This window comes from Podarcis liolepis, assembly GCF_965112155.1.
Source record: "Podarcis liolepis genome assembly, chromosome: 13".
In the NCBI taxonomy this organism is placed as follows: domain Eukaryota; kingdom Metazoa; phylum Chordata; class Lepidosauria; order Squamata; family Lacertidae; genus Podarcis; species Podarcis liolepis.
In genome coordinates, this window is record NC_139573.1 from 57,124,448 (window position 1) to 57,151,560 (window position 27,113).

Below are 27,113 nucleotides of genomic sequence, written 5' to 3' on the forward strand. Positions count from 1 at the left end.
CGCCATTTCCAAATCTCACTCCCCCTTCAGGTTCGCTTCCCCCTTGCCTTCACTCCCTTCCCTTTTCAGCCCCCCCCCCGTTAACCACGGTTGTAGGCAGGGATTGTCAGTAATAACCCACAGAAATAAGCCCAAAAAGAGCCCAGTTTCCCGGCAGAGTTAAACACTCCCCTTCGAGATTTGGCAATGTCCAAGTAAAATTTTCAGACGGCCCGGAGCAAAAATCCTGTGAGCGATCCGGTGAGAGAGGTTGGGAAGGAGTGTGGGGTGACACCCCCCCAACTCCTAGCGTTCTCGATCTTTACCCCTAACCAGTCCACTTGGCCCGCCCGTAAACGGAGGGTTAATAGTCCGCAGTCAGGTCTTAAAGATGTCTAGTCGAAATTAGTCCACTTTTATTTCTTATAATCAAATTCCAGGTTATAGTCAGAGTCCAAATTCCCCAACCCACCGTCAGGATCCGGGTCAAATGTGATACACCAACCTCTTTAAACCGCGTGGAACTGATTAAGTCGTCACGCCACCTCTTCTGTATTAAATCCTCCTGTTCGGCTCCAGCCACCAAGATATATCCTCCCAGCACGGGGAGGGGGAAACAAACACAAAAAGGGGAACGAGGAAGCAGAGAAAACGGAGTGTGGCAGCAGACACGGAGACTTTAAGGTCCTCTCGTCTTATGCCTGCTGTCTCCCTTAATATTGTCCTTAAACTCCTTCCAAGGGTAGCGTAGGCACTCCAGGTCTTAATTGTGGAATTGTAGACTACAAACGCCAGGAACCACTTGTCCCTGCGTAACAACGTAAAAAAAAAAACAACAACCCCAAAAAGCAGACTGTAACACTCACCAGGGACCGATTAATCCTGAGTATCCAATTCTAACAGTTCTTAAGTCCTCGCAGCATATTGTTCTCACTCAAACAGACTCTCCGAAGCTTCCTCATATCGTCGACTTTCCATCTGCGCCATCTTGTTTCCTCCACCGAGCGAACTCCCAAACACAGTCCAGAGCTCTCCAGGAGCCGCCCAGCTCCACTACTGGCTTTACGCCTTACTCATTAAAAGGAATAAACACATTAAAAAACGCTGGGGGTTCCATTCTTTTCTTAAGGAAGCCCGTCGCCTATCCCGGCTGAAGCTCGAGGCGTCGCCCTGCAGAGTCGGTGCTTCCCCAATTTGCGCTCGCGGTCCTTCGTTTCTCCTCGTACCAGCTCAGGAGAACGGTACGACCGCTGCCACGCTGCTGGGTGCCTATCCCCCAAGGGTGCCCCCCCTTGGGGTTTTTGGGGTGCGCTGCGCCCTAGCGTCTCCCCCAAGCCTCCGCAGAGCCCGAAAAACCGAGAGCGAGTTTTCCGCGCTTCCTCGCTGGTTGCGACCGGAACCGGAAGTCGAACTCAAATCTTAGTGCTGAAATCCACATCCCTCTCGGGGAAAAGGTCCTCAGAGCTTTCTCTTTCTCGCCATGCAGCTGTAGGGGGAGGCTGCAGGGGCTGTGCTCCCCCAAGCACAGGCTCCATCTTTGAGCTAAACCACCTGTTTTGTAATCTAGAAGTATATTTGGCCTGAATATTTCACTGCTATTTTGTGCTTGAATCGAGCCTGCAGCTTTATGTAAATAAACAATATTTTTATTTTCTTGCATTACAGACTTCTGTGTTCTTACTTTGTTTAAAGGGTTAGATCCTGCGTTTTGAGTTTTTGGCCACCAGGCGGCGGTGTTGCACCACCTGGCAAGCACATGATGACGTCTCCAATTGAAAAGGTATCCCCACCCCCACGCCACATCAATCCCACAGCAGAACAGTGGTTGGGCAGTGAAGATTTTCATTCTGAAGTTTAAGTTTGAAGTACATTTGAATTTGGCAGATTTTTCTCAATTTCCCAATTTTGAGAATTTTTCCAGCTTTGGGTTTTTTGAGCTGGCTAGTGAGAATTTCATTTTTGAGGCAAACCTTAAACTGTCCATTCTTACAGAGGACGACAAGGTCCAGTGGAGAAGATTAGAAGCAAGATTATTTCAAATAAACACATTTTTCCATACATAAGAGGAAGGAGGTGAGAAGCCACAGCAGGAAAAGAGAAATGGAATGGACAGAATGATATGGCAGTATCAGTTGTCTTGGACAATATTTCAGATTTCAAATGATTCAAACAAAGAAAGGTGAAACTGCTGTTCATATTCTTAATAATCTGGAGACTGCAAGAGATTTCATAGATCATGGATGAAAAATCTATTCCCTCTCATTCTTTTTTTCTCTTCCTACTTCCTGGAACAAGGAAAGAAGGAGCCGTGCAGTCATGGCTCCCTGCAAGTGAAGAGAACCTTCTAGAATGAGGTTTTCCAGCTTGCATCTTTGCTAACCTAAAGACAGCATGATCTTTTTTACAAGGAAACCAAGTTATTTCCTTGGGTTTTTTATTGTTTTATTGCCAAGCATGGAGACTTGTTTCCTGAACTTCAGACACTCTGTGAGTAAGATTTAGACATTTGCAGAGCTACATGTCTGTGATTTATTCTAGCCTAAGCATTTCATGGGGAGCATTTGTTTAAAGTTGGAGGAGGGCAGATGTAGATCTAAGTTTTAATGTGCTTGGTCGCGATTGCCATTGTGCTTAACTCTGCTACTGGAGAGTAGGCATCTGTCTTCCAAACCTAAAACCTCTCTCTCCAAAAAGAATGTGAAGTACTAGCTGAGAATTGCAAATTCACTGGTGTTATGATTCATTCAGATTGCAGAATGTATTCAGCACTGAGGTCTTGGGTGTGTGCATGCAAACCCTGTGTACTTTGGAGATGAAAGACGTTGTTGCTTTAAAAAAAAAACATACTCTGAAAGTCCCTCTCCTAATGCAAGCATTGCCAGGGGGCGGGGGTGATATTGCTGATTGCTGAAGGGTTGGGGCTTTGGTAAATGCAGGATCAGGGCCGTGGTGGCTACTCAGTCACAAGCCTCTGAGGCTTTCCTGTGTCATTCTGAGAAACCTTTCCCCCCTCTCCAACGTCACATCAGATACAAGGGAGTCTTGGCTATGACTCATCTCACTTCTCTTGCAAACTACCAGAAAAAGACGCAAGACCCTCTTCGGCTGTTGCAGCCAAGATCCTCTTCTACAGGAAAGGAAGCAACCATGATAAAAATGTGCGCACACCTATCAGCAAGGATCTGTTTGAATAAAACCTGCCAATCCCAAGAAGCCAATGAGAGTTTTTAGCATCTTACTGAATGACTGCTTTGAAAGCCATTGATGCACACTAAGCCCTCCTTCCTTTTCAGAGAGGATTATCAACACTGTTAATAATCACCATTGCTGAGTGAAACCTCCAGCTCCAGAGGAAGTCTACCTGTGAGTACCATTTGTGGGAGAGCAGCAGCAACAGAAGCCTTGGTGGCTTTCCTGTTCTGCTTGAGGGTTTAGCAGAGGTACCTGGCTAGCTGCAACAGGAAGTCAGGGGCCAAACCTATGTTCTGATCTGGAAGGGCTCTTTCCCCAAAAAAACATTTAAAATCTTTGTTTTATATTCAGCAAGCACAGCAACATCAGAAATACGTACCAAATACATATATTGTTTTAATACACAAACTGAAAAAACTAAAGAATTATTACATTTAATGACATATGATTAAAGATGATTGAGTCTGCTTTAAATCAGTCATCGCCAGCCTGGTGCCCTCCCAGGAGCTGCAGCCAGCCTTCGGGGGGGGGGGCTGGAAGTTGGAGCCCAGCAAAATATGGCCTGACAGACCCTCCCGGGCGAGGTGTGCCAATGGGCCAGCTCAGGACACTTTCAATAGCCATGGCTTTTGGCAAAAGAAATCAAAGTCCCATAAAATAAATGCGCATACACCAGTGCACTGATGCACATCCACAAAAACACAAACCCATACATGAGTTTGCAAGCCCTCACCATCCCTTCAACAGTGGCGCTTTGAATTGGCACATTCTCCTGTGTAACGAACCAGGGGTGCCCACTTGAATAAAATATTGGGGAGGGGGCAGGTAAGCCCCCCTGCATAATTGATCACATGACATGGCCACACCATTTGAACGGCAATGCCCGTCAACTTTGGGGGTGACCCCCTCAATTATTTTATTGGAGGGCTGAAGGGACCTTGGCCCCTAGGAGTTGGCTCCTAGACAAAGGACAGCTCCCAGAATCATTTGGGGGAGCCATGACTCTTCAGAGGAGTATCAGAGAGGGGGTGAGAGAGAGACGGCCAAGGCCCCCTTAGCCACCTGACCCCACCGTGACGCAGAAACAGCCTTGCTCCCACTTTGACGCCACCAACACATTTCATTTCTGCTACACAGCTCCTGGTTCCTCTTCTGCTCCGTCTCCACTCTTGAAGGGAGAACAGAAAGCCCAGGCCTGGAAGAGATGTCTGTCGTCTCACTTGGCCACCCTGAGCCGTCCCTCCCCACAGGCCTCACAACTGATTGCCTTGGGACTTTGCCGCTGTCCCCAACAACCCCGTAACTTTTGATCTTGGCAGGAAGAGCCCAGAATCGATATATGGGAGAGGGAGGAGCAGTTGATGGGTCTCAAACCCTCGGGGAGCTAGGGACTTCCCTGCATGTGAAGACAGGCTCTGGCGGATTGAGCAGAGGAGACCAAGAGTGGGTCCAATGGTCGAGAAAGTGGTTTCTGCCCCTGCCATAGAGGGAAGTGAGGGGCAGATGGGGCTCGTCCGCCTGGGAAAGGAGCCCATCTAGGAGAAGGAAAACTCTTAAACCTGGCAGGATATCTTCAGGAGAAGAAAGGCTCAGGAGGAAACCCTCCACAAATCCAGGGTGGAGACTCTAAGGCAGAGGGTGCCTGGTTTGCCTCCTTCTGGCAACTCATGTGGCCAAGCTGGTGCCAAATGTCGGGCTGTGCTTTCCTTTGGTGAGGCCGGGGGGTGGGGGTGTATTGTAGTCTGGGCAGCCCCCCCCCAACACACTGCCCAGGTTTGCGCCCAGGGAGGTCACTTGGTTGTTCCTCACACAGACGAATGCAAACAACATTGCAGTAATATATAAAGTATAAAGCTTTGTATAAAGTAGCATAAAGCTTTTGTGTCAGGATCAAGTAAACAGGTACCTTATTTTTGTTGGTTCATTGCCCACCCCTTCTCCTAAGGGTTCACAATGTAAAATTACAATATAAAAAATACAAAACACATAAAAACAAAAACAACCCAATAATCCCCCCCCTTCCACACCACCTTTAAAAGTGCATCGGATGTCAATCACCCAAAGGTCTGGTTAAAGAGGAATGTTTTTGCTGGCTGCCTAAAGATGTATAATGAAGGCACCAGGTGAACACCTCTGGGGCAAGCCTTCCAAATGGGGAGCCACCACAGAAAAGGCCCACTCTCGTGTCGTTGCCCTCCTGACCTCACAGGGAGTGAGCACAGATTATGATCTCATATGGAAACAGGCGGTCCTTGAGGTATTGTGGTCCTGAGCCGTTTAAGGATTTATAGGTCAAAACCAGCACTTTGAATTGGGCCCGGAAACTAATTGGTAGCCAGTGCAGTTGGACCAGGATCGGTGTAAGATGCTCAAACTGTCTTCCTCTGGTGAGCAACCTGGCCACCAAATTTATGCACCAGCTGAAGTTTCCAAACTGTCTTCAGAGCAGCCCTACTTATAACGCATTTCAGTAATCTAACCTAGAGGTTACCAGAACATAGACAACAGTAGTTAGGCTGTCCCTGTCCAGATAGGGGCGCAGCTGGGCCACCAGCCGAAGCCGAAGGAAGATACTCCGGGCCACTGAGGCCCCCTGAGCCTCGAGGATCCAGGGGGACCCCCAGGAGATTTCTTAGGGAATCAGTCAAGAGAGGTGATTAAGTAGGGATGAACTCCCTGTGGGGGTTTTATTTTAAAAAGGAAACTAGCTTTTGACTGGCTTTATACTGAACTGAAAGCTGAAACGTGGACTGAAGCCTGTTGACTGTAATGCACAAACCACACTTAACAATGTTAAATGACGCCTACGCCACCCTGGATCTGGGTTTTTTCCGTTACCTTCCATTTTAAATTGTAAGGTATACTCTAGTTTTTAAATACTAAAGTCCTCTTTCACTGGTTTTAAACAGAACTGAAAGTTGCTTTTTTCCGTTGAGTCCTACCCTTAGGCTTTAAGCTTTCATGCCACTCCTTTCCACCTAAAATACCCAAACTTTTAAAACTGAAGAACCTGAACTGGGTTCAACCAGATAGCTAAGTCTACTTTTTCTAATTCTAAGCTGAATACCCCACTAGTTTTGTCTCTTCTGTGTGGAACTATATATTAATCTTTTTTTTCCTTTTTCTTCTTTTTTATTCCCTCCCCAAAATTGGGATTTAATCAAGGCTTCTGTGTTCCCGTGGCCCTTAAAAAGTCCCCTGCTAAGGTAGAGTGAAATCCCACTGTGGTGGAGCTGAAACTAGGATTCTATAGACTTGTATCTTTAACTCCTAAGCGATGGGGGTGGTGGTGTCGTTTTTGTTTTTTTTAACAGATTTTAGTTTCTAGCACAGAGGTCAGCAACCTTTTTCAGCCGTGGGCTGTCCACCGTCCCTCAGACCATGTGGTGGGCAGGACTATATTTTTTGGGGGGGATGAACGAATTCCTGTGCCCCACAAATAACCCAGAGATGCATTTTAAATAAAAGCACACATTCTACTCATGTAAAAACACGCTGATTCCCGGACCATCCGCGGGCCAGATTTAGAAGGCGATTGGGCTGCATCCGGCCCCCGGGCCTTAGGTTGCCTACCCCATTCTAGCACACTGCGGTCTTTGACACCCATGAACTCCAGAATAGGGTCCAGATTGTATATATATGTGGTATAGAGGTTTTTTTTGGGGGGGGGTATGCCAAACCCTAGAAATTAATGAATTCTAGGATTGTGATAATTAGGGATGGGAAGGGAGAAATATAAATTGCAGCAAAATTCCTGGGTAGGCTGCCGAAGCCAGGTCCATTAAGGGAACCATAGAGAGCCATTCCGTGCAAGAGAACGTCTGTCTTCCTGCCCTGGGGCATGGACAGAGGGCAAGGGGTTTCTTGGAAGGAGGAGGAGAGAGAAGAGCTGAGATCCATCTTTGGAGGGTGCTAGTTGCAGGTTGCCTACGTTGCTGCCTCTTGCAACGACCATGTCGTAAGATCTGGACTCTCTCCATGCAGACTGAAGGTGTAATCATATTTCTTATTAATCATATTTCATATGATTTAAGAAAATCATATTTCTTAAAGCCAGATAGCCGCCGCCTTTTCTATTTTCCAAAGGGACACAGACCCTGTGGCAATGCCTGGGACCCCGGGGCTCTTGACGCCGCTTGGCAGAGAGAGAGGCAAGCACCTGAGTTTTGTAACAATATATTTGGCCAGACAGACAGTGCATCCTGACTGCATTTTATTAAAGGATGTATTTTCTAATTTTGGATCTCTCATCTGCAGGCATTTCTAAAGCATGCCTCAGGATATGTGAACTTAGAAAGGAAAGGAACCCCCCAATATTGAGAATGCCAAAAAACCAAGATGCCTTATGCTTGAACTTAGAGCCACTTCTGTATTTCAATATATTTCATCATTTGAAATACACATTATCTTTGGGACCCACATCCAGACCCCAAACACATTCAAAATTCATTCAAGAAGTCCAAAGAAATACTAGGTTGTAAACACACCAAAAACACCACAGGAAATAAACTGACTTAGCTTTCTCTAGATTTCATTAATGTGACACTATCTTTGCCTTCCTGTATGTTTCACTCCCAGATTTACAGCTGAAACTTCACAAGATCAAAGTAGTCCATCTGTGGGGAGCCAAGGGGGCCGTGGCTCCTTCTCTCCAGTAAGGGCAAGAGGGAGAGCAAAATCCATAGTCTGGCATGGCTGGCAAATTCTCTCTGCTCGATCCCCTCTCTGCAAAATAGTGATTCTTAGCACAATCCTTTGGCATGCCGCTGTTTATCGGCAGAGATAGAGCTCACTCACATTTCAGCCTGTGGTGGGTGAATCACATGGAGGGAGCAGTCCTCCCCAGGGGGATAAACATCTGATTTCAGCTGTGCGTAATGGGTGCTTGGCTTGGGTGCCCCAGGATTAGACTGTCCCTAAGAATGCCATACAGCAGTCAGAGAGGTTTGCAGAAGACACACTTTTGTTAAATGAAAACTTACAGGATTGCTCCTGCGGGACATGCGCTGATTGGAAACTGATTCAAATCTTTTCCAAGTGCAAACAGTATTTGCACTGTTTATTTCCTTGTCTGCAATCCCACATTATTTGTGCTTGTTGATAATCCTAACATTTTTGGTTTAGTAAAAAACAAATTGTGTGTTTGTAGCAGTATGGTTTAAAAAATGTGGACATGAAAGTTGGGGGTGGGGTAAATGTCTGCAGAAATCTTCCTATATCAGATGGGTGACTGAATCAAATGGTCAGCTGTTGCAGTGGGAGCCCAGCATCCTTATCCCCCCCCCCCCGCCCTATGACTAGCAAACCTGAAACAAAAGAAACTAGTACTTGTTCATCAAAGTGCATGACTTAGACAGGTGGCAGGTCAGAAGCCTTATCCTGCCTGGCACATCCTTTTCTTAGGTAAACTGCAAGTGATAGGTTGCCGGGGGAAGTCAATAATTCGTTCATGGCTTCTTTGGGCCAGGTGAAGCAGCAGCCTCAGGCAGTGAGAGATGTTGGTGGGGACACAGTGTGCCCCACAGCCTGCCCTCCTGCCCCAACTAGCTCCTTTCAGGTGTGGCAGAGGATGTGGCCTCCTTGGCCAGGTGAGACTAAGATTAAACTCTCTGCTCCCCTTGCTGCTGTTTGGGGAATAAGGAGGTTGGCATCGGCTCCTTTTTCTCAGGCAAGATAATGTCTGGGGCTGGCCCTGTTGTTTCTGGATACAGGATCATCTTCTGAAGAGAAAAATGTAAATTAGAGGAGGGGACAGAACTTTCCTCACCTGTTTAAATGTAACTGGCAGTTTTGAGTCAGAGAAATAAAAAGTCACGTTTTGGGCTCTGCTAGGCGGCTGGCAGTCTCCCTGGAGATCTGCTGTGAGGGGTCTTGGTTTTCTGTGTGAGTGCAAAATCCGTGCCACCACATCATTGTAAATTAGGGCCGCCATGTTACAAAAAGTGAAAATGAGCATCTTCTTTTTATTGCCAACCCCACTTCCCAGTTGGGTTGCCAACCAATTTTTTAAAATTCCGCTACTTTCTACGGACGAATCCCTGATGTGTCAGGGAAATTCCGGACAGTGGTCTCCTTCCAAGGAAACTAGACTTTGCTAAGTGCTTCGCCTGTTGAACTGCTCACCACTGAGAGATGTGTCATGAGTTTAGCAGAACATATATTTTAAAGATAGCTCTGGATGGAGTAGATCTGGCATGAAAGTGCTTCACATTGTAAAACACAACTCTGGTGAACGTGAGGAGTTTCTAGAAAGAACCAGAGAACCATATTAATGCTCCGGCAAGAAGCTGTTCAGAGTCAAGTTGTCCATATCCGCCTCTGATCCATTCTCCCCAAGCATCTTTACCCTTTTCACCCTGGGGTGCCTCCCTCCGGCCTCCTCTGCTTCTTCAGCAGCTAGCAGGGATGAGATGCACACCATCTCTGTGTGGTTGCGATCATTCATTTTGTAGGCCCGTTTCTGGCGCCAGAGCATGGTCGCGAGGACACCAGTGGCCACTATGAAAATGCCAGCAATGAGGGCCAGGATGAAGATCCACAGTAAACACTTCCCTACCAAGATGGTGGTGCCACTGAGAGATGTCCCTGAGCGGGGCTTCTCCTTGGTGGTGGTGATGGTGGCTGAGATAGTAACCTTTGCTATGAAGGAAGGCCTGGTTGTGCCAATGGCTTGCCTCAACTTCGCTGTGGAAACATCTGAATTGACCACCATGGACTGAGAACTTGTCACATCATCCAACAATGGCCAATCGGTGGTGGGGCTTGGCTTCTCAGTCGAGTGAGGAAATTTCACCTTTCCCTTTGCTATGAAGGAAGGCTTGGTTGTGCCAACGGCTTTCCTCAACTTCGCTGTGGAAACATCTGAACTGGCCACCATGGACTGAGAACTTGTCACATCATCCAACAATAGCCAATCGGTGGTGGGGCTTGGCTTCTCAGTCGAGTGAGGAAATTTCACCTTTCCCTTTGCTATGAAGGAAGGCTTGGTTGTGCCAACGGCTTTCCTCAACTTCGCTGTGGAAACACCTGAACTGCCCACCATGGACTGAGAACTTGTCACATCATCCAACAATGGCCAATCGGTGGTGGGGCTTGGCTTCTCAGTCGAGTGAGGAAATTTCACCTTTCCCTTTGCTATGAAGGAAGGCCTGGTTGTGCCAACGGCTTGCCTCAACTTCGCTGTGGAAACATCTGAACTGCCCACCATGGACTGAGAACTTGTCACATCATCCAACAATGGCCAATCGGTGGTGGGGCTTGGCTTCTCAGTCGAGTGAGGAAATTTCACCTTTCCCTTTGCTATGAAGGAAGGCCTGGTTGTGCCAACGGCTTGCCTCAACTTCGCTGTGGAAACATCTGAACTGACCACCATGGACTGAGAGCTTGTTCCTCCAACCAACAGTTTCTCAGGGACCCCTAAAACCACCATTGTTTCTTGGAGGGCAGTAACAACCTTTTCTGTCTCAGTAGGCATCGATTGTGAGACAGTTTTGCCCACTGTGGGAGCAAGACGGCGGACACGGAGCGCTGGAGCACGAGAGCTCTTTGTGGTACTCAAATGGACTACTTCTTTGATGGTGCCAACTTCTGTGGATACTTTCCCAAAGGTATCTAGAGTTGTTGTGGCATTAGTAGGCACTTCAGCAGTGGCACCACTGTAATTTTCCCCAAGAGATGTATGACTCTCTGCTGCAGCCTCTGCGACTGTGAGACTTTTCCTGGCTTGTTCTGCGGTGGCCGCAGGAGGGTTCTTACAGCTACCACCCTTCTTTCCGCAAGGTAACTGAGGGGATTCCTGGCCATCATCTCCTGCTCTCTTCCACACCCACAGTCCTGGGGAAGCGAACTGAGAGCCTGTGTTGGCAGGGAGGTTGTATGACTCCACATCCTCAAGAGCAGCGCCATCTTGCATAAGGAGTCTTAAGGTTGGGAGCCTGAAACTGCCAGCTGTGAGGAGACTCCAGAGAACCATCCAGAGGGAGAGCCAGAAGGCAGCCATTTTACCTGGGGTGGGTGGAGAAAGGGAGCCAAATACACATATTAATATTTGTCCACAAGTCTCAAACCCCCCACCTCCCTCCACCTTACACCTCAAAATGGCTGCCACAAGAGACTCTTGGTTAAGTATTGGGGGCAACAGGGGTGCCATTTGGGGCTGTTATTGAGGGGTCTTCGCCCCTCTTCTAAAGGCTCAGGCAGAGCACTGTCTGTCTTGGCTACTTTTTAATTTGTTTGTAACATTTAATAACCCACCCTTCTGCCCTATCCTGGGAGAAAGTAGAGGTGGGGGGGGAGATCTGATATCAATACATGGCAGCCGACTCACAAGAGCCGAGGGGAAGAGCAAGCACCAATCCTAACATTATTAAAGGACTGAAAGGGTTAAAATTAAGGAAAGGAAATGGCCCCTGGTGCCCAGTGCCAACCAGCAGTAGATTCAGGGCCAGGCAAGTCTCTCTGGAGAGAACAGCATAAGTGGGGGGCATTTTTCAATTCTCTTAATCATTTCGCTTCAGACAATTAAGATGTTTCCATCATGTCACCCGTGCAAACTCTTCAGCATGGCATCACGCGTTGCAGGCCAGGTGCCCCCACCTGCAGTCTGGCCACTGCAATCTGCACCCGCTGGGCCTTCTGCACCGGCCCCAAGGGCAGCACCACATAGAGCACATTGTAGCAATCCAGCCTCGAGTTTGCCAGCGCATGGGCTGCAGCCACTCTGCAACACAAGCTTAAATGCAAGCACATCGTGAGTTGCTGCCACTGCAAATCTGTTAGGCTTTGAGATGCCATGAGGCCTTGTAGCACCTGAATTAGCTGGGATGCCCAAAGCAGGAATGGAAGTTTGTGCATGCCTAGAAGCAGAGCAGTCTCTTGCCCATTTCCTGTGTCAATTAATACACACTAAAGCGCTTTCAGGAAGGGCAGCAAGCAAACCACAAATGCTTACGTATTCTCTCTTGCAACTGAGCCCAGCCCTAAAGCGAAATGGTTGCTGGGTGGTGGTTGTTTATGGTTTTTTAAGGTTAAGGGAGGCCAGATTGGGAAATAAATTACTTATGTCCAATGTACAGTGAATGTCTGATGTAGATTTTTTCAATTTTGTTCTGTATGGGACAATAACAATAAAGATTATCGTATCGTACTCCTCCTGCATGAAGAAGATGCGTGAGGAGCCTTCCTGCCTGCCCTCAGGGACCCCCTGCAATCTTAAATCGACAAGGATGGCGGAGGAGGGGAAGAAGCAGACAGACAAGTATGAATGTGAATAAATTCTGCTCCGTGCATTTAAATTGGGTTTACTTAGAAATCCCCTACCATGAACTCAAGTGCCCCCGCAATGACACGGGAGAGGTCAAACTAGCGACTTGTGTCCTCTTGTACGGCTCTTTTTACTGAAATCTATACATAATCTTCATTGAACCCATTTTATCAAATATGTCAGGAGAATCAAATGCTTTTGATGTCAATTCATTGCTTTCAAGTCAAAATGCATCTATAACCTTCAGTGTGGCCAAGTTGTTGCAGCAAGCAAAACTCGCCAGCAACTGACCTCAGAGACATTCTGTAATTCTCCTCTTTGGAGTTTATGACAAGTCTATAAGTTTGAAGATGTTGCTGCCCATTTTATTTTATTCTATGCTACTTTTATTTCATTTCACCCTATTATACACATCTAGATAAAGTGTTTCAAGTGCTTAATTTTACTTTCTGTCAGTCTACTGTTGAAATGCACTCAAACTCTGCCAGTGGGATTTTGTTCTGTTTTGTTAATCTTTAAGAGCAAGCACTGTCCAGGGGAAAGTCAAAGAGTAGACCGTATGAGTTACTGTCAGCCCCGAGGCTGAATCTCTGAGTGAGGCACTCACTGGTCCCTCTGGGTTTGGACATCTTCTCAAAACGAGCTGCTCCGCAGTTCAGCTTTGGGCCACCCTCTTTCTTCTGACCCCCAAATGCAACTTCATCACTCCACCCCAAAATGTACATACCCTGAACGCAGAACAGTCCAGTGAAGAGAGGCAGGCAGCTTCCTTTGTCCACAGAGCCTGGGGAGACGGCAGTTGCACAGACAGGACGTGCACCGGGTGCGAAAGGGACTGAACTTGGCAAATGTCTGTGGCTTCAGGCTCCGAAAAAGAGAGAAGCAACCGCCCACTTCCATGCGCACACATCCATTTGTCTTACCTGCTGCGGGGCAAAACAGGAAACCTTCCGTGAGGCAGTACGAGAAAGAGGTGAAATCGGAAGAGTTGTGGTGGTTTTGGAGAACACACATGATGCCGCTTCCTCTTCTTTGGCGGGGGGGGGGGCAGTGTGCAACAGCGGGAGGTGGGGCTATGGGCCCTACATTTGCTCTGCCTGGGGGCCTGAAGAAGAAAGACCAGGCCTCCGGATGCCGGGCTTTTCTTTAAGGACCTTCTGCGTTTGCCTCCTCGAGAGAAAGGGAGGAAGGGGACAATTCAGGACTCATTTACATTTACTTATTTGTTTTAATCTAAAAATTGGCCTGTGATTGTTCCACCACCAAGTGATGTCCCTTCCGCTCATTTCCAACTTCAAAGGGAAATCTACCAGGGACTGTTAGGATACGGCTCCCTTCCACCTTAAAAGGGTCAGGCATGACGGTTGTGTATCACATGCCTGTTTACGTCCAGCACAGTCTGCTGGGAACTCCCCTTGCATGTTGCTTTTGTGTTACTGCTGCTTTGCTGGACACGGAGGCAAGCAGACATGTTTTCTTATGTTCCTGAGCTATGCTGAATAAAATGCTGTACTTTTTGCTTGCACATCTCTCTCTGCGCCTTTTCTACTGTGAGGTGTTTTACACACGCTGATGACAGAGCGTGCACGGGTCTTGGAACGTATCTGAGGCTCGTGTCGCTGACTGACTGGTGCTGTTCCACGGGAGACCGAGATCGTCCCAGCAGCATCCCAACAGGGACGAGGCAGCCCAATGAGAGTTTACTTTGTGGCAACCCAAGGCACGTCTTCCCATGGGGGCTGGTGTCATGTGCAGCCAGGTGAAATTGATCCAGCTGACATATATCTGCTCCAAAAAGACAGTTTATCTCCTGCAATACAAAGTAAGAAATCTGGAAAAGTTGGAAACTCTGGTGGAAGACCATTAGTCAGTCTCACTTGGGCTGTGACATTTTTATATATATATTGGAGGGTGTTTCCAACTAACTTTTCCTCAGAGTAGGCCCACTCAAATGAACAGACAGAAGTTATTTATGCCCTTTTGTTTCAACAGGTCTGTTCAGAGGAGGCTTAACATTGGATACAGCCCTCTGTCTTCAAGCATGAGGGCTTTCTGTAGTGTTGCATGAAATGCTGTCATGAAACTCCCTACACTTGTGCAACAAGTCTCACCCAAGGAGCTCCCTATACGTCGTCTTTTGCTCGACTGGCCAGGGTGCTGCAGTGGTTCGTGGCAGACCAGGGTTATGTCCACATGAGGGCTTGAAGCGGAGCAAGGCCCAGTCCTCTTATTAGAATACCAGAATGTAAGCGCCTGCTGGATCCGGCCAGTGGTCCACCCACTCCAGCATCCTGTTCTCACAGTGACCAACCTGATGCCCGATTCCCTGTGGGAAAGTCGCAAGCAGAACAAAAGTCTCCTGCTGCTGCTTCAGCAACTGGGATTCAGAAGCCTGGCTGCCTCAACTGCGGAGGCAGAGAAAAGCCATCCTGGCTAGTGGCCATCGATAGCCCTCTCCTCCGCCATGAATTCGTCAAACCTTTCTTTAAAGACATTGGTGGTCATCTCTGCCTCCTGGGGGAGCGCCATAGTTTCCCTTGGTGCCGCGTGAAGGAGGACTTCATTTTATGCGTCCCAAATCTTTCAACGTTCAGCTTCATCGGATGCTCCAGAGAGTTCGAGTGTCGTGAGAGAGGGAGAAAAACTCTTCTCTCTCTGCTTCCTCTGTGCCAGGCAGCATTTTATAAACTTTTCCCACATCACCTCTTACTTGCCTCTTCACTAAACTAAAATGCCTGAAGGGAGGCAGCTTGGCAAAGGCATTTAATCGGGCACCGCAGGGGCTGAAGCCCCACCTCTGGGCAGAGAGGGCTTCTGCTGGACCAGGGAGAGCCTCTCTTGGCCGGGTTTCATAGGCAACCGTTAAGTTGCAGGATTGCTGCTGCAAACTTGATGTTAATTGACACCCGCAGATCTCACTGTGCAGGAGGACATAGCTTTCCACCTTAATAAAAGCAACTTCCACACGTGGATTGCTGCTTGTGTCTGCTTTTTGTTGTTGTTTTAAATTGTTTTTATTGAAGATTTTCTTGGGTAACAAAAGTACATACAGTGTCTCTGCTTTCAATGCATAGAGTCCTTTCTACAGATCACTTATATTTGATGTGAGACACTAATGTTATGGACAAGATGAGATGGGAGAAGAGAGATGGGGAGAAAGAAGGGGGGATATTGAACTTTCGATCTTTTATACGGAGTTCATGAAAGGTTTTTATGTCAGTATCATGTGGGTAGGTTCTTTGCTATTCATTTATTACTTTTGACTGGCTACTTGCTTCCATTGTCTTGATGAGTATATTTCAATATTGCTTTGGTATACCTAAATTTTTAGCACATCGGGTGGTGCCCAACGTTAGCCTGTCTCACAGAAACCTGCTGAAATTAATGGACATAATGACTAATGGACAATTCTAATGGAGGTACTCTTTGGGTATACCTTATCTTAGGTAGACTTCTTCCAGCGGCGCTGCTACCAGAGGGACTCAGGAGCAGTGGCGGTTTCACAAACGATATATTGCCCAGTGAAACCGCCGTCCCACTCGCAGAGGGAGAAAAAAGCTGCTCTGGCAAGGTGCCCATACACCTTGTTCCTTCCTCTGCATCTTTAAGCCACTCGGCTGAGGAGTATGTGGTTGCTACTCCACTCAGCCAAGCAGCTAAGGCAGTGGTGGCAAACCACGTGCCAGGGTGAGCACTCGGCGCCCTCTCTGTGGGCACTTTCACAATCCCCCCAGCAGGGCCATTGCTGGGGGTTGGCAAAGTGGGCAGCCGCTCCCACCCCACCCCCCACTGCGGTCCCCAGGACGAAGGCCTGTTAGATACTCTGGGCTTTACGAGGCATCTGACCCTCCCCTGAGACTACTCCAGCTGACGCATCACACACCTACTTCCCAAGCTAAAGCCCCACCTGGGCAATTTCACTATTCAGGTCAACTTTACAAGGTTTCTCCTCCAAGGTTTGTTCATCAAAACTCACCATTTCACAGCACCCCACAAAATGTCCCCTCAGTTCCCCAGCCTGCGGGGTCAAGATTTTGCTGTAAATTCCATGTTAATTTGCTGTGTCGGCACTTTGCAATAAATAAGTGGGTTTTGTGTTGTGGTCTTGGCACTTGATCTCTAAAAGGTTCGCCACCACTGAGCTCCCCGGCCCTGGCTCCTGCGCAAGCGGGGAGAGCACCGGGGATGGCTCTGCAGGGAATGGGGAGCCCTCCCGCGCCCCAGCTGAGCTGTACAAACAAGCTGCCTTGTCCCAGCTCGCTTGGCATGGGGCGAAACCGCCTCAGCTCCTGCGGTGAGAGGTGCAGCAGTTTCACCCAGCGCCTGGCAGGCTGAGGCCCATGCAGCTTGTTTTTTCAATATTGCGGTGTATCACCAGACCGTGATGTTTGGCTGGTGATATACCACAACATTGAAAAGCTGATATCACCCAGCCCTAGTACACGTTATGATTGGTAAACTCACCAGGCCTGATTAATAGACAAGGAGGAAGACATTGTTCCCCAGTAACGGTGTGTCATCCCCCTCCACTCTTGCATTTCCACAGCCACTGTTTTTCAGGGAGGCAGCTTCTGTAGGACTTACAGGAATTTATTTCACAAGCTCTTCAGATGCCACTTCCTGTCTTATTTATGCAAATAGATGATGCAACAGATGTGGGGGGTGGGAGGGATCTCACTCCTGGGCCAGCCCCCATATCTCTTGCTCTCAGGACAGTGCCGCACTGGTGGCTTACTCTGAAATGGTCAGCAGTTTGCCTGTTGAGAGAATGTGGCTTTTGTGTGTGATTCACAAGCTGCTGTGTGAAACTTTTTCTGCTGGAAGATAGAGATGAACGTTCTTTAAACAAATCAATAGCCAGATCATGCTGTGTTCTGCTTGTTTTCTAGAGAAGAGGCAACAGGTTTTTATGGGTTCAATGATGTTTGGCCCAGTTGAGACCCCAATTGCCACACTTCTGTAATTCCAAGATTGATTGCCTGAGTTACGGACCTTGACAATCAGGGCTATGCCAGCTGTGGCCTTCCAAATGCTCTCAGGCTCCCCACGTGAGCCACAGGCAGAGATGGCAGGAGACGTGGCCTGTCCACACACAGCGGGTCTCAGGCTCCACAACCCAGTTCTAAACCAAGCACCACCTTTCCCAATGCCTAGTGACTGGTTCTGTGAATTTGGGACCAAATGCTGAGGGTTATGGAGCGCACACGACTGCAAACTGAAAGCAATCACCTCCCTTTACCTCTGGTAACTTCCAAGTACAAAATGTGGACTTTTTATTTCCAAGTTTCTAGACCCCCACAGAAGCTCGGGACCGGAATGTGAAGGCTGCACACAGTACAATGGCTTTGTCCAATGTTGCTGGAAGAGGCAGCATGATGGAACTTGTCTTAGGCTAGACAAATTCATGGAGAATATCTAAGGCCTGGTAGAAAGATGGAACCTCCAGGTTCAGAGGAAGTCTATCCCTTCATGCTAGTTGCTGTGGGTTGTGAGTGAGAGAAGGCTGCTCCCCTCATGTTCTGCTTGTGAGCTTCCTAGAGGCTTCTGGCGAAAAGGATGACGGATGTGGTCTGATCCAGTGGGGCTCTTCTGGTGTTGTGTGTTAGCCCTGCAGGAGCCATAATGTCTACTTCCAGCATGACATGTGGGGTGAAGCCCACGCTTGGGCTCTTTCGGAGGAAAATAAAAGACGACCACAGAACGCAACACGGTTTGGGTTTTTTGTAATCAATGGTTTTTTTTAATCTCTGAAATTGGAAGCAATTATTTGGACAGAACACTTTGGGCACTCTATAAGAGCACATCTCTGGAATACCTTTTGCTGGGTCTCGTGGGGGGAAAGTCACAGCTCGCAAGAAGCTGCAGGCACTGACTCCTTCTGAGCCTGGTTAGGCATCACCAGATCCTTTAAATAAAGACAAGCTACACATCCAAGGAGGCCCTTCTCACGCCCCTCCCTTCAGAAATAAAAGGAGAGCAAAGCGCACCCAGGAAAACCAGCGCTGCTGTGGGCAGAGGGAAGTAGGAAACTGGGAGGGGACGACACCTGGCGTTTGGAAAGAAAAAGCTCATCTCTCCTCCTCACCAATTTAAAAACAAAAAGGTCTCCAGGACAGAAGACTGAAGCAACATTTACAGACGGACAAGGTAATAACCCTTGGGCCAGGGAGCGAGTTCCCTTATTCCTTCTGAAAATTCACACCTCCTCACCAGCCACCGAGCGCAAAACACCCCAAACATCCACTTACCTCAGAACTACCTCAACTACAGAGTCCCACCGACACAGTATTTGCCACAATTGCCCTGGTGCTTCTTTCACGCACACCTGACCACCTGATCCTGTTCAGCAACGCACATCCATCACCCCAACAGCACATTTGCAGCGAGAGTTAACTCCGCTGTCCCCCGTGGTGACATAATTTCCCACCACAGGCATGAAATATCTTCCCCAGACCACAACATTCTTGTTCTGAGATGTTTGAACATGCAATTGGGGGGGGGGTCCCACCTTAAGACATTCTATCTTCAACTACTGACGGAAAAGACACATTTTGATCCCAGGTGAAGCTGTGCAGGACCGCCATGCCTAAAGGCAGTTTCTTTAGACCAGGTGGGTAGAGAGAGTGGTGTGTGTTTTAAATAAAGAAAAAGAAAAGTATGCAGTACTCAAAAGCTTTTAAAAGAAAGAGGCTTCCAAACGGATCCATTGGCCCACACCACTTTTTCAAGATGCTGGTTTTCCCAGGTGCCAGCTGATCTCAGCACACCTGCAAAACTCGGAAGCCATGGGGGCGAGGGGACAGCGTGAATAATCCTGGCTAGCCAAGGCAAATCCAGCACAGCCAACTGCAGACTTTCCTGCAGAGAGTCCCCTCTTGAAGTGATGCTTTAAAGTGCTGCAGCACAAAGCATCAAGGTGGCACAGCCATGGATGCAGACTGGCTCTGGGCATGTTTGGCAGCAGCCTCCAGCTTTGCCCCTAGTATGTGACCATGCCTGTTTGGTATGAAAAAGCCTCACGTTCCCTGTGGGGTGGCAGGAGGAGAGAGAAGAAAGGGCAGAAGACCTCATCCATCCAAGCCAGAAAGACCCACTTCGGATTCTCACAACCAAAAACAGCTAAGGAACTCATACGAAGAGAGACGTGGCCTCTTCTGATGTGGTTCATGCCCATTGTGAGCAGCCTGAGGCCAGCCTGGAGCAAGTAAGCCAGGGGCTATTTATGTGCCAATGCTCAGAAACGCCTCTGAGGGGTGGGGGAGAATCCTGCAGCTCTTGTTTACTAGCGATGGAACTTGGCTGCAGCTGATGTTGCAAGAGATTATGGCAGATTCTTAGTGGGGCGAATGTCTTGGAACTTGCTCGCTGGAGCAGCTTATGGGCTTCATCTTCACTAAAGGCAGCCTGGAGGTGGCAAGTGCAGCTTCCAACCTAACAGAGATCAACCAGGTGACCCAGGGAGCCAAAAGGATCCCTACCTGGGCTGGTTCCTCCAGTCCAATGCTCTTCCCAGGCATTGACTGAGCTGCTCAGACTGACTCCCTGTCTGCCTCCAAGGCACTGTGACAATCAAGGAGTGGTTGCCCTGCACCACCGAGATCAAGGGGGTGTCCTGGGACAATCAAATTTGGACTGAAAATCCTCAAGGGACAGGATAGATACTGTATTTAAAAGCACACACACACACAATTCATTTCAGAAGACCTTAGTGGCAAGAACGAGGAAACCCAACTATGAAAGTTCTAGACACAGGATGGAAGGAAGAGCAGAGAATATTCCCAGAGGGCAACTCAGCTGCTTGCACAACATAATGGTTGGTTGTCTGTCATTCTTAAAACTTTATATATAGATGATAAATAGAACAAATATTGGAAGGGAAACATGGACCCAAAATTAGCAACCACCACGACATGCCAGGTTTTGACACTATTAAGATTAAACCAGAAACACAATGTAAGTTTGAATAATGGCAACACAGACTTCAATACTCAGCCCTGGAAAAAGCATTCAGTCCCTGTGAGGGTATGGAGGGGAGGGGAGAAGAATGGATATCAGGGGTCTGGGATGCATTTGAAAGAGGTCAGAGAGCTGAAATTATTTTCAAGGTTGGATCTTTCAGACATGGCAGTGGACCCACCACTTCAACTGTTCAAAGATTAAAAGGCTTACACAAAATTCCTTTGTTCTCTGAATGGCACATATACACACAAAGCAATGTTCCTTTAGATTAAAAATGCAAAAATACTGCAAAATAATAAAAGGGGGGAAATCATGACTTTAAAGTTTTTTTTTAAAAAAGGAATTTCTAAAAGGATTTTTTTAAAAAAACGACATAATTTTGGTCCTGAATCCTAGGAAGTCTGACAGATTGGCTCCTCACTGGAGAGGTGGAATGGTTGGCTTTCAGATCAATGAGAGGAAACAGGTCACAACAGCAGCAGTTTTGAAATGGCCACACAGTCACCAAGAACATCAGGAAATTAAAAAAAAAAATCACTAAAAAGGTTTGGCTTCAAATTGGCTTCAGCTGGCGCTTGTGAATTTGGGAGGAGAAAGTCTTGACTGGGAAGCGCCCAAGGTGGTCGTGCTGGGGCAGCTTTGGAAAATGAACGCCCTCCCCAATGGCAGTGACTCCCCCCAGCCCCCATCCTGCAGTCGGCTCACAGCTTGAGTTCTGCTTCCTTCCTTCCTTCCCTCCCCGGTCCCCCAGCCGCTGGGCTCTCAGACTGCAATCTTCGCCATCTGCTGTTCTAACTTGGAAATGCGCTCGTCTTGGTGGGCGATGGTGCCTTTTAGAGATTTGAGCTCTTTCAAAATTTCATCCAATTTGGCTTCGTTTTGCTACAACAGTGAGAAAGAGAGACAGAAATGGAAAACAGTGAATACTAGAATAATAATGGGAGGAAGAAATCCCACGTAGAAATAGAGTGGAAGACTACCAACACATGCAATTTGTTCACACGGCAAGAAGGCTGGATTGCAAGAACACTGATCTAACCCCACGAGAAGAAGCCGAGGTTTCAGCACAGAGCAAAGGAAGCTGCCATATTCCAGGCTGGACCATTACACTATCTAGCCTTAGACTGCCTGCTCTGACTGGCAGTGGCTGCCCAATGTCTCAGGCAGAGGTCTTTCCCATCCTCTGCCACTAACTGAACCTGGAATCTGGTCCGTGCCCAGAATGGGCTCTCCGCTGAACGAGGGAAGGGGCAGGGAGCTGGGTCTCGCCCCAAAGGCCGCTTCTGCTTTTAAGTGCCCATCCCAATATAAGAAGCCTGCTTCCCACAGGAAGGCCAAGCCAGCAGGGCATGCTGAGAGAGCCTGGAGAGGCAATTCCTGCTCCAAATTTCTCAATAATCTAATGCAAGTGGGGAAATGAGTCTATTTCAGACTCCATACACTGAAAGCTAAGAAGTTATTTTTTTACTCACGGTGTTTGAGGTGTCCGCTGCTTTTTTGGGGGCACTGATGAGATCGCTTTTCTTATTTGCTGCCAGCTTGTTGTCTAGTATGTTCTTCTTGACCACCTTGAGATCCCTGTTTTTGCCAGGAATGTATCCATGCTTCAATGAGATAAGGATGGGGTCGGCATTCTTCCCATCAAACCACTCCTCAGCTTCCAGGGAAGCCTCTGGACCAGCCGTGTCAGGATAGAGATCATCCTGGAAAAGGTCAGACTGCAAAAGGGAGGTGGGGGAAGATACAACGGCCACATCAGTAGCTGTGCTGCTGCGAAAAGTCCTACAAGACGCTCACATATCTGAAACAACGCAAACACTCACCTTCCGAGGGACAGTCATGATAATGGGCTCGCACTTTCGCTCATGCAGTTTGAAGAACCTTTGGAAGAAAAGAAGCACACGAGGTCGAGGTAGAGGTCAAAGTAAAGGACCCCTGCAGGGTTAAGTTCCGCTCATCTGGCTTTGAGTCTGGCCCCTCTAAGATCAACATCCTGCCTGACCAACCAGACAGATGCCTGTGGGAAGCCACAAGAAGCACTCTTCCCTTTAGCCTTCAGAGGCACACTGCCTCCCACGCTGGAGGGAACATATAGCCAGTGTGACCGGCAGCCACTGATTTCTTGTCCTTTTAAAAAGTCAACTCAACTCAAAGCTAAGGCATGGCCCAATTTTCTTCCTCTCGAGGCCTCAAAAGGACCTCAAAAGAGCAGCTGAAACCAAAAGGACTTTCCATTGTTTAGAAAATCCCGAGGTTGGGTCGATTTTTCTTCCCAAATATGGAAGCCACAACATGCATTTCAGGAAAGTATTTTGCTGCTGACCGATGAGATCCTAGAAGTGTCAGTATTTGGGGCTATGACAAGGGGAATGCCACCTGGCTTGCTTTATTTGTCAATTTCTTCTTTAAAACAGATTATTCTTCTGATGTAGACAAGTTACCCTGACATCCAGCATGCCTTGAGACATCACTTCCCTTTACAAAATCTTCCATCCCTACATCCTTTGAAACAGTTCAGATTGTATAGTGCCAAGTGGTGGACTTGTGACCCAGAATGTTAGGGTGCCAAGCTAGAGATCCCAGGGCTGCAGTCGGGGTCACTGGCACTCTTCCCGGCCTCTCGTTACCTTGCTATCTCGCACTTGTTCACATCCAAGCCCCTCTTCGGCATGAAGCCCATCCCTCTCTGCGGCTCTTTGCTGCTGAAGGTGTTGAGGTAGTGCACATAGGGCGACTCATCTGTGATCTCAAAGTAGCGAATGCTGCTGTCACCCTGGAATAAATTGGGGAGGGCAAGCAAGTGACTACGGGCCCAGACTCCTGCTCGCGGGGGTGAGGAGGTGTGTCCTCCCAGACCATTCCTGGTACAACACGGCCACCCTTCAGGTACCTGGTGTCTCTGGCACATTCATGAAGCCCCCAGTGTGAATCATGTCTACTGACACGTGAAGCAGCCTGCAGGACCAAGGCACAGGCCTGCGCATCCACCCTGCTGCTGCCCACAGTGGGAGCCAGAAGCCTACAAGCAATGAGCCTTTCCTCACCGCGGCCCCCTCCCCACCAGCGGGGATACAAAGGGGCACAAGGCCTTTGAACAAAGCGTTAGCGGGGCTTGACTGTATCTAAAAATTCCATAATTTAGTTGGGTGTTTTGCAAAGCAGGTCTTTCTTCTGCCTCTCCCAAACCTGCTAACTAGAGGGCTGGCATTAGGAAAGGAGGAGAAAAGCTTCACTCTCCCCCTGCAGCCTCACCATCAGCCACACTCCTTGGGCTTCTTCATGTAGCCCCAAAGCAGTTTTTAAACAAGAGGGCAGGTAGTGTTTTTTTTCCCTACTGCATGTTCAAGATTTCATAAAGCCTCACATATAAGGCTGCAGAATCAAGAATCACACACACACACACACCCCACACACAATGGACGACAGCACATTGTTCAGTTAATTCTGCCTGACAAAATTCTCAACTTATCAGTCTAACAGGTGTCTGTCCAGGGCAGCTCAAACCTGCAGCCTGGGCAGACTGTTCTGATTATCCTTTCAGGACTCCACCAAAATAACATGGGATGCAATGCAGGACCAGTCTCGCCTCACCCCCCAAAATCCAAGGTGAGAAAAAGAATGATTCTCAAACCACATGTGAAACTTAACAGGGACCCTGTGGTTTTTTAAAATGCCTAAGCCATAGATTGAGAGGGGGCCACGAAACCATTGTGAACCCCTGGGTGGTGCACACCATATCTTGAGGGCATCCTAAATTCCATAACATCAGCAGCTAAAAAAATTGGGCTGGGGAAGCCACCACTGACACGTGAGGAGTGACCAGAGATGGGGCACCATCAAAGAGGTCTAATATATGGAATTTATTCCACAGAGAGGAGTCGTCTTCCCAGGGTCAAGAAGACCTCTTCTTGCTCGGGCTATTTAGATGCTCTGATTTATCTTAGCAGTATGGGAATTGAGTGGTTTCAATGTTTCATGTTATGTTTTGCCGTTTTAAATGTGATCATTACTGTTTTCTGTTGCTTAATTGTTAGTCACTCTGGGATTTATATTTATAAATATTTGTAAATATAAGGTATAAATATTTGTAAATAACTAAACAAATATGTACAGTATCTAAATTCCTATGACAGACTAGTGGTCCTGAGGGACTTGCAAACAAATGATTTGAAAACTGTTAAGAAGAAGTGGAGCTGGTTTGTTCTCTCCTTTGGTATCTATCATGTGTCGCATTCTCTTTATACACATTCTGCACTATCTTTATACACATACACACATGAATCCACACACTCTACAGCGGGGCGCGGGGGGGGGGAGCAAGAATAAATAATTGCCCCAAGAAGAAGGAGATGGAGTAGCAGCTGGGCAACCTTTGCAGGCAGCACTGAAATGCCACAAACAGGCTGCTTTTCTCAGACAACCGTTCTCTTCAGCACAGCAGCCATGACCTACCTTTCCACATAAGTAAATGATGTTGGTGTCTGGGTCATAGAAGGGTAGCAACACACCATTGCTGGTGTCCATTTCATGGAGGGCAATGGGCTCTTCCATGCTTTTCTGCAGAGAGAAGAATGGCATCTTACATTTGGAAGACATGGACTCTGGTGACCCTGCTAGTCAGAATGACATTGATGCTGCTGGCTGCCCAGAGAGCAAACACCAAAATAAAATTTAATGCACAATATCTGAGAACTACAATTTGCTGCAGTTGTCACATGTGACAGATCTCATCTTCCAGAGCATTTTGGTGTTTGATATAGTTTGTTGCAATGAGTTTCAGATTAAGCCATATACTACTACTAATAATATAATAATAATAATAGTAGTAGTAATTTATTATTTATACCCCGCCCATCTGGCTGACTTTCCCCAGCCACTCTCGGCGGTTCCCAATCGCAATACAGCCTTAAATATTAAAAACTTCCCTAAACAGGGCTGCCTTCAGATGTCTTTTTAAAATAAGATAGCTGCTTATTTCCTTGACATCTGATGGGAGGGCGTTCCACAGGGCAGGCGCCACCACCGAGAAGGCCCTCTGTCTGGTTCCCTGTAACCTCACTTCTCGCAATGAGGGAACCAGCAGAAGGCCCTCGGAGCTGGACCTCAGTGTCCAGGTAGAACGATGGGGGTGGAGACGCTCCTTCAGGTATACTGGGCCGAGGCTGTTTAGGGCTTTAAAGGTCAGCACCAACACTTTGAATTGTGCTCGGAAACGTACTGGGAGCCAATGCAGATCTCTCAGGGCTGGTGTTATGTGGTCCCAGTGGCCACTCCCAGTCACCAGTCTAGCTGCCACATTCTGGATTAATTGCACTTTCCGAGCCACCTTCAAAGGTAGCCCCACATAGAGTGCATTGCAGTAGTCTAAGCGAGAGATAACCAGAGCATGCGCCACTCTGGCAAGACAGTCCGTGGGCAGGGAGGGTCTCAGCCTGCATACCAGGTGGAGCTGGTAGACAGCCGCCCTGACCAAATTATCTAAAAAGACCCTATCACCTGCCTCTGTCCTGAGGTGCGAAGGGCCTGGGCTGTAAAAGGCAGTTGCAGAATTAAATAAAAGTAAGTAAATTAACCCTTTAGGTCCCTTCCAACTCTACAATGCTAGGATTCTAACTTAAAAGTTTGTTTCCCAAGGGAACATCTGAAGCATCAAGACAGAGTTGCAGAGTGAACACGTTTGTTGGCAGGATGGGCTGCAGGGGTCAGCAACCTTTTTGAGCCGTGGGCCGGTCCACCGTCCATCAGACCATGTTGTGGGCCGGACTATATTTTGGGAGAAAAAATGAACAAATTCCTATGCCCCACAAATAACCCAGAGATGCATTTTAAATAAAAGCACACATTCATGTAAAAACACGCTGATTCCCGGACCGTCCGCAGGCCGGATTGAGAAGGCGATTGGGCCACATCCAGCCCACGGTCCTTAGGCTGCCTACCCCTGGAATAGGGTGTTGCTGCTGTTGTTGTTTGCTGAGCTCTATGGCAATGTTTGATGGCAGCTAAAGCACTTACAGGGTTCCAGAGTGCAAGCTGCCTTTCACTCATCCGGCTGAAGCCCGTGGTGAAGACGTTCCCATCCGAGAGGAAGATGGCTCTCATGGGTCGGGCTCCCTCATGAGCTTTCTCTTTCTCCTGGTTTGGGGGAGGAGAAGCAAGAGAGGAAAGAGATGGAAATGGTAGCAACAGTCACTGATATTATCTCCTAACGTCCCCAATGAGACTTGCAAAGCAAGCTGTGAGGGCATCTGAAACCAAAAAAAAAAAGATGAATGTACTTACAAATGGAAGGATTCACCCTCCACTCATGATGTCTAGCCTTCAACCCCCAATCTGCATGAGCAGACAAAGCACGAATGCATAAGCATTATGTACACAACAGAACATAAAACCCAATCCCCAAATGCTGATGAACCCACAAGTGGCACAACGGTGCCTTGAGTTTCGGGAAGAAAAGGGCCTAAGTACAGAAATATGACTAGCTTCCCGGTGCACAATGAACTTGGCTTTAAGTGAGGGAAGGCGCCGGGGGCACGGGGGAGGATAAGCAGCACAGCTTCCTTGACAAACCACCACTTGCCAATTATTATTATTATTATTATTATTATTATTATTATTATTATTATTATTATTTCCCCAGCCACTCTGGGAGGCTCCCAACAGAGTATTTAAAAAGCGATAAAATATCAAGCATTAAAAACTTCCCTAAACAGGGCTGCCTTCA

The 27,113-nt window shown here is 47.8% G+C and overlaps 2 protein-coding genes and 1 long non-coding RNA gene across 7 annotated transcripts in view; 1 reads left to right on the forward strand and 2 right to left on the reverse strand.

Annotated features, from left to right (window-relative positions):
* Positions 1–1,661: 1,661 nt before the first annotated feature.
* On the forward strand, positions 1,662–20,106 carry LOC310691287. Its single transcript, XR_014518451.1, has 2 exons — positions 1,662–2,466; positions 14,426–20,106. It is a non-coding gene; the product is annotated as an uncharacterized lncRNA (long non-coding RNA).
* SELPLG (selectin P ligand) lies at positions 7,521–13,815 on the reverse strand. Of its 2 annotated transcripts, none has more exons than XM_083470950.1 (2): positions 13,357–13,815; positions 7,521–11,175 (listed from the first exon to the last, which is right to left on the reverse strand). In XM_083470950.1, the coding sequence occupies exons 1-2, from the start codon at positions 13,445–13,447 to the stop codon at positions 9,440–9,442; spliced, it is 1,827 nt and encodes a 608-aa protein (XP_083327076.1). In that variant the 5' UTR covers positions 13,448–13,815; the 3' UTR covers positions 7,521–9,439. The 2 variants fall into 2 exon arrangements, with proteins under 2 accessions (XP_083327076.1, XP_083327077.1); XM_083470951.1 differs by having other exon boundaries at positions 13,161–13,473.
* CORO1C (coronin 1C) overlaps positions 18,145–27,113 on the reverse strand; it is a 69,830-nt gene continuing 60,861 nt past the window's right edge. For all 4 annotated transcript variants that reach the window (XM_083470923.1, XM_083470926.1, XM_083470924.1 and 1 more), the window contains exons 6-11: positions 26,405–26,524; positions 24,845–24,949; positions 23,020–23,165; positions 22,216–22,273; positions 21,865–22,110; positions 18,145–21,274 (exon numbers count right to left, since the gene is read on the reverse strand). In XM_083470923.1, the coding sequence (XP_083327049.1) occupies positions 21,155–21,274; positions 21,865–22,110; positions 22,216–22,273; positions 23,020–23,165; positions 24,845–24,949; positions 26,405–26,524 (795 nt within the window). In that variant the 3' untranslated portion in view covers positions 18,145–21,154. The remainder of the gene's footprint in view (positions 21,275–21,864; positions 22,111–22,215; positions 22,274–23,019; positions 23,166–24,844; positions 24,950–26,404; positions 26,525–27,113) is intronic.

What these genes read in the sequence shown, in the direction of transcription:
- SELPLG (XM_083470950.1), bottom strand. Translation starts at nt 13,447, where the DNA reads ATGTGTGTTCTCCAAAACCACCACAACTCTTCCGATTTCACCTCTTTC. An exon ending in CCTGTTTTGCCCCGCAGCAG is followed by an intron (nt 11,176 to 13,356) that starts GTAAGACAAATG and finishes CACCCACCCCAG; the next exon opens with GTAAAATGGCTGCCTTCTGG.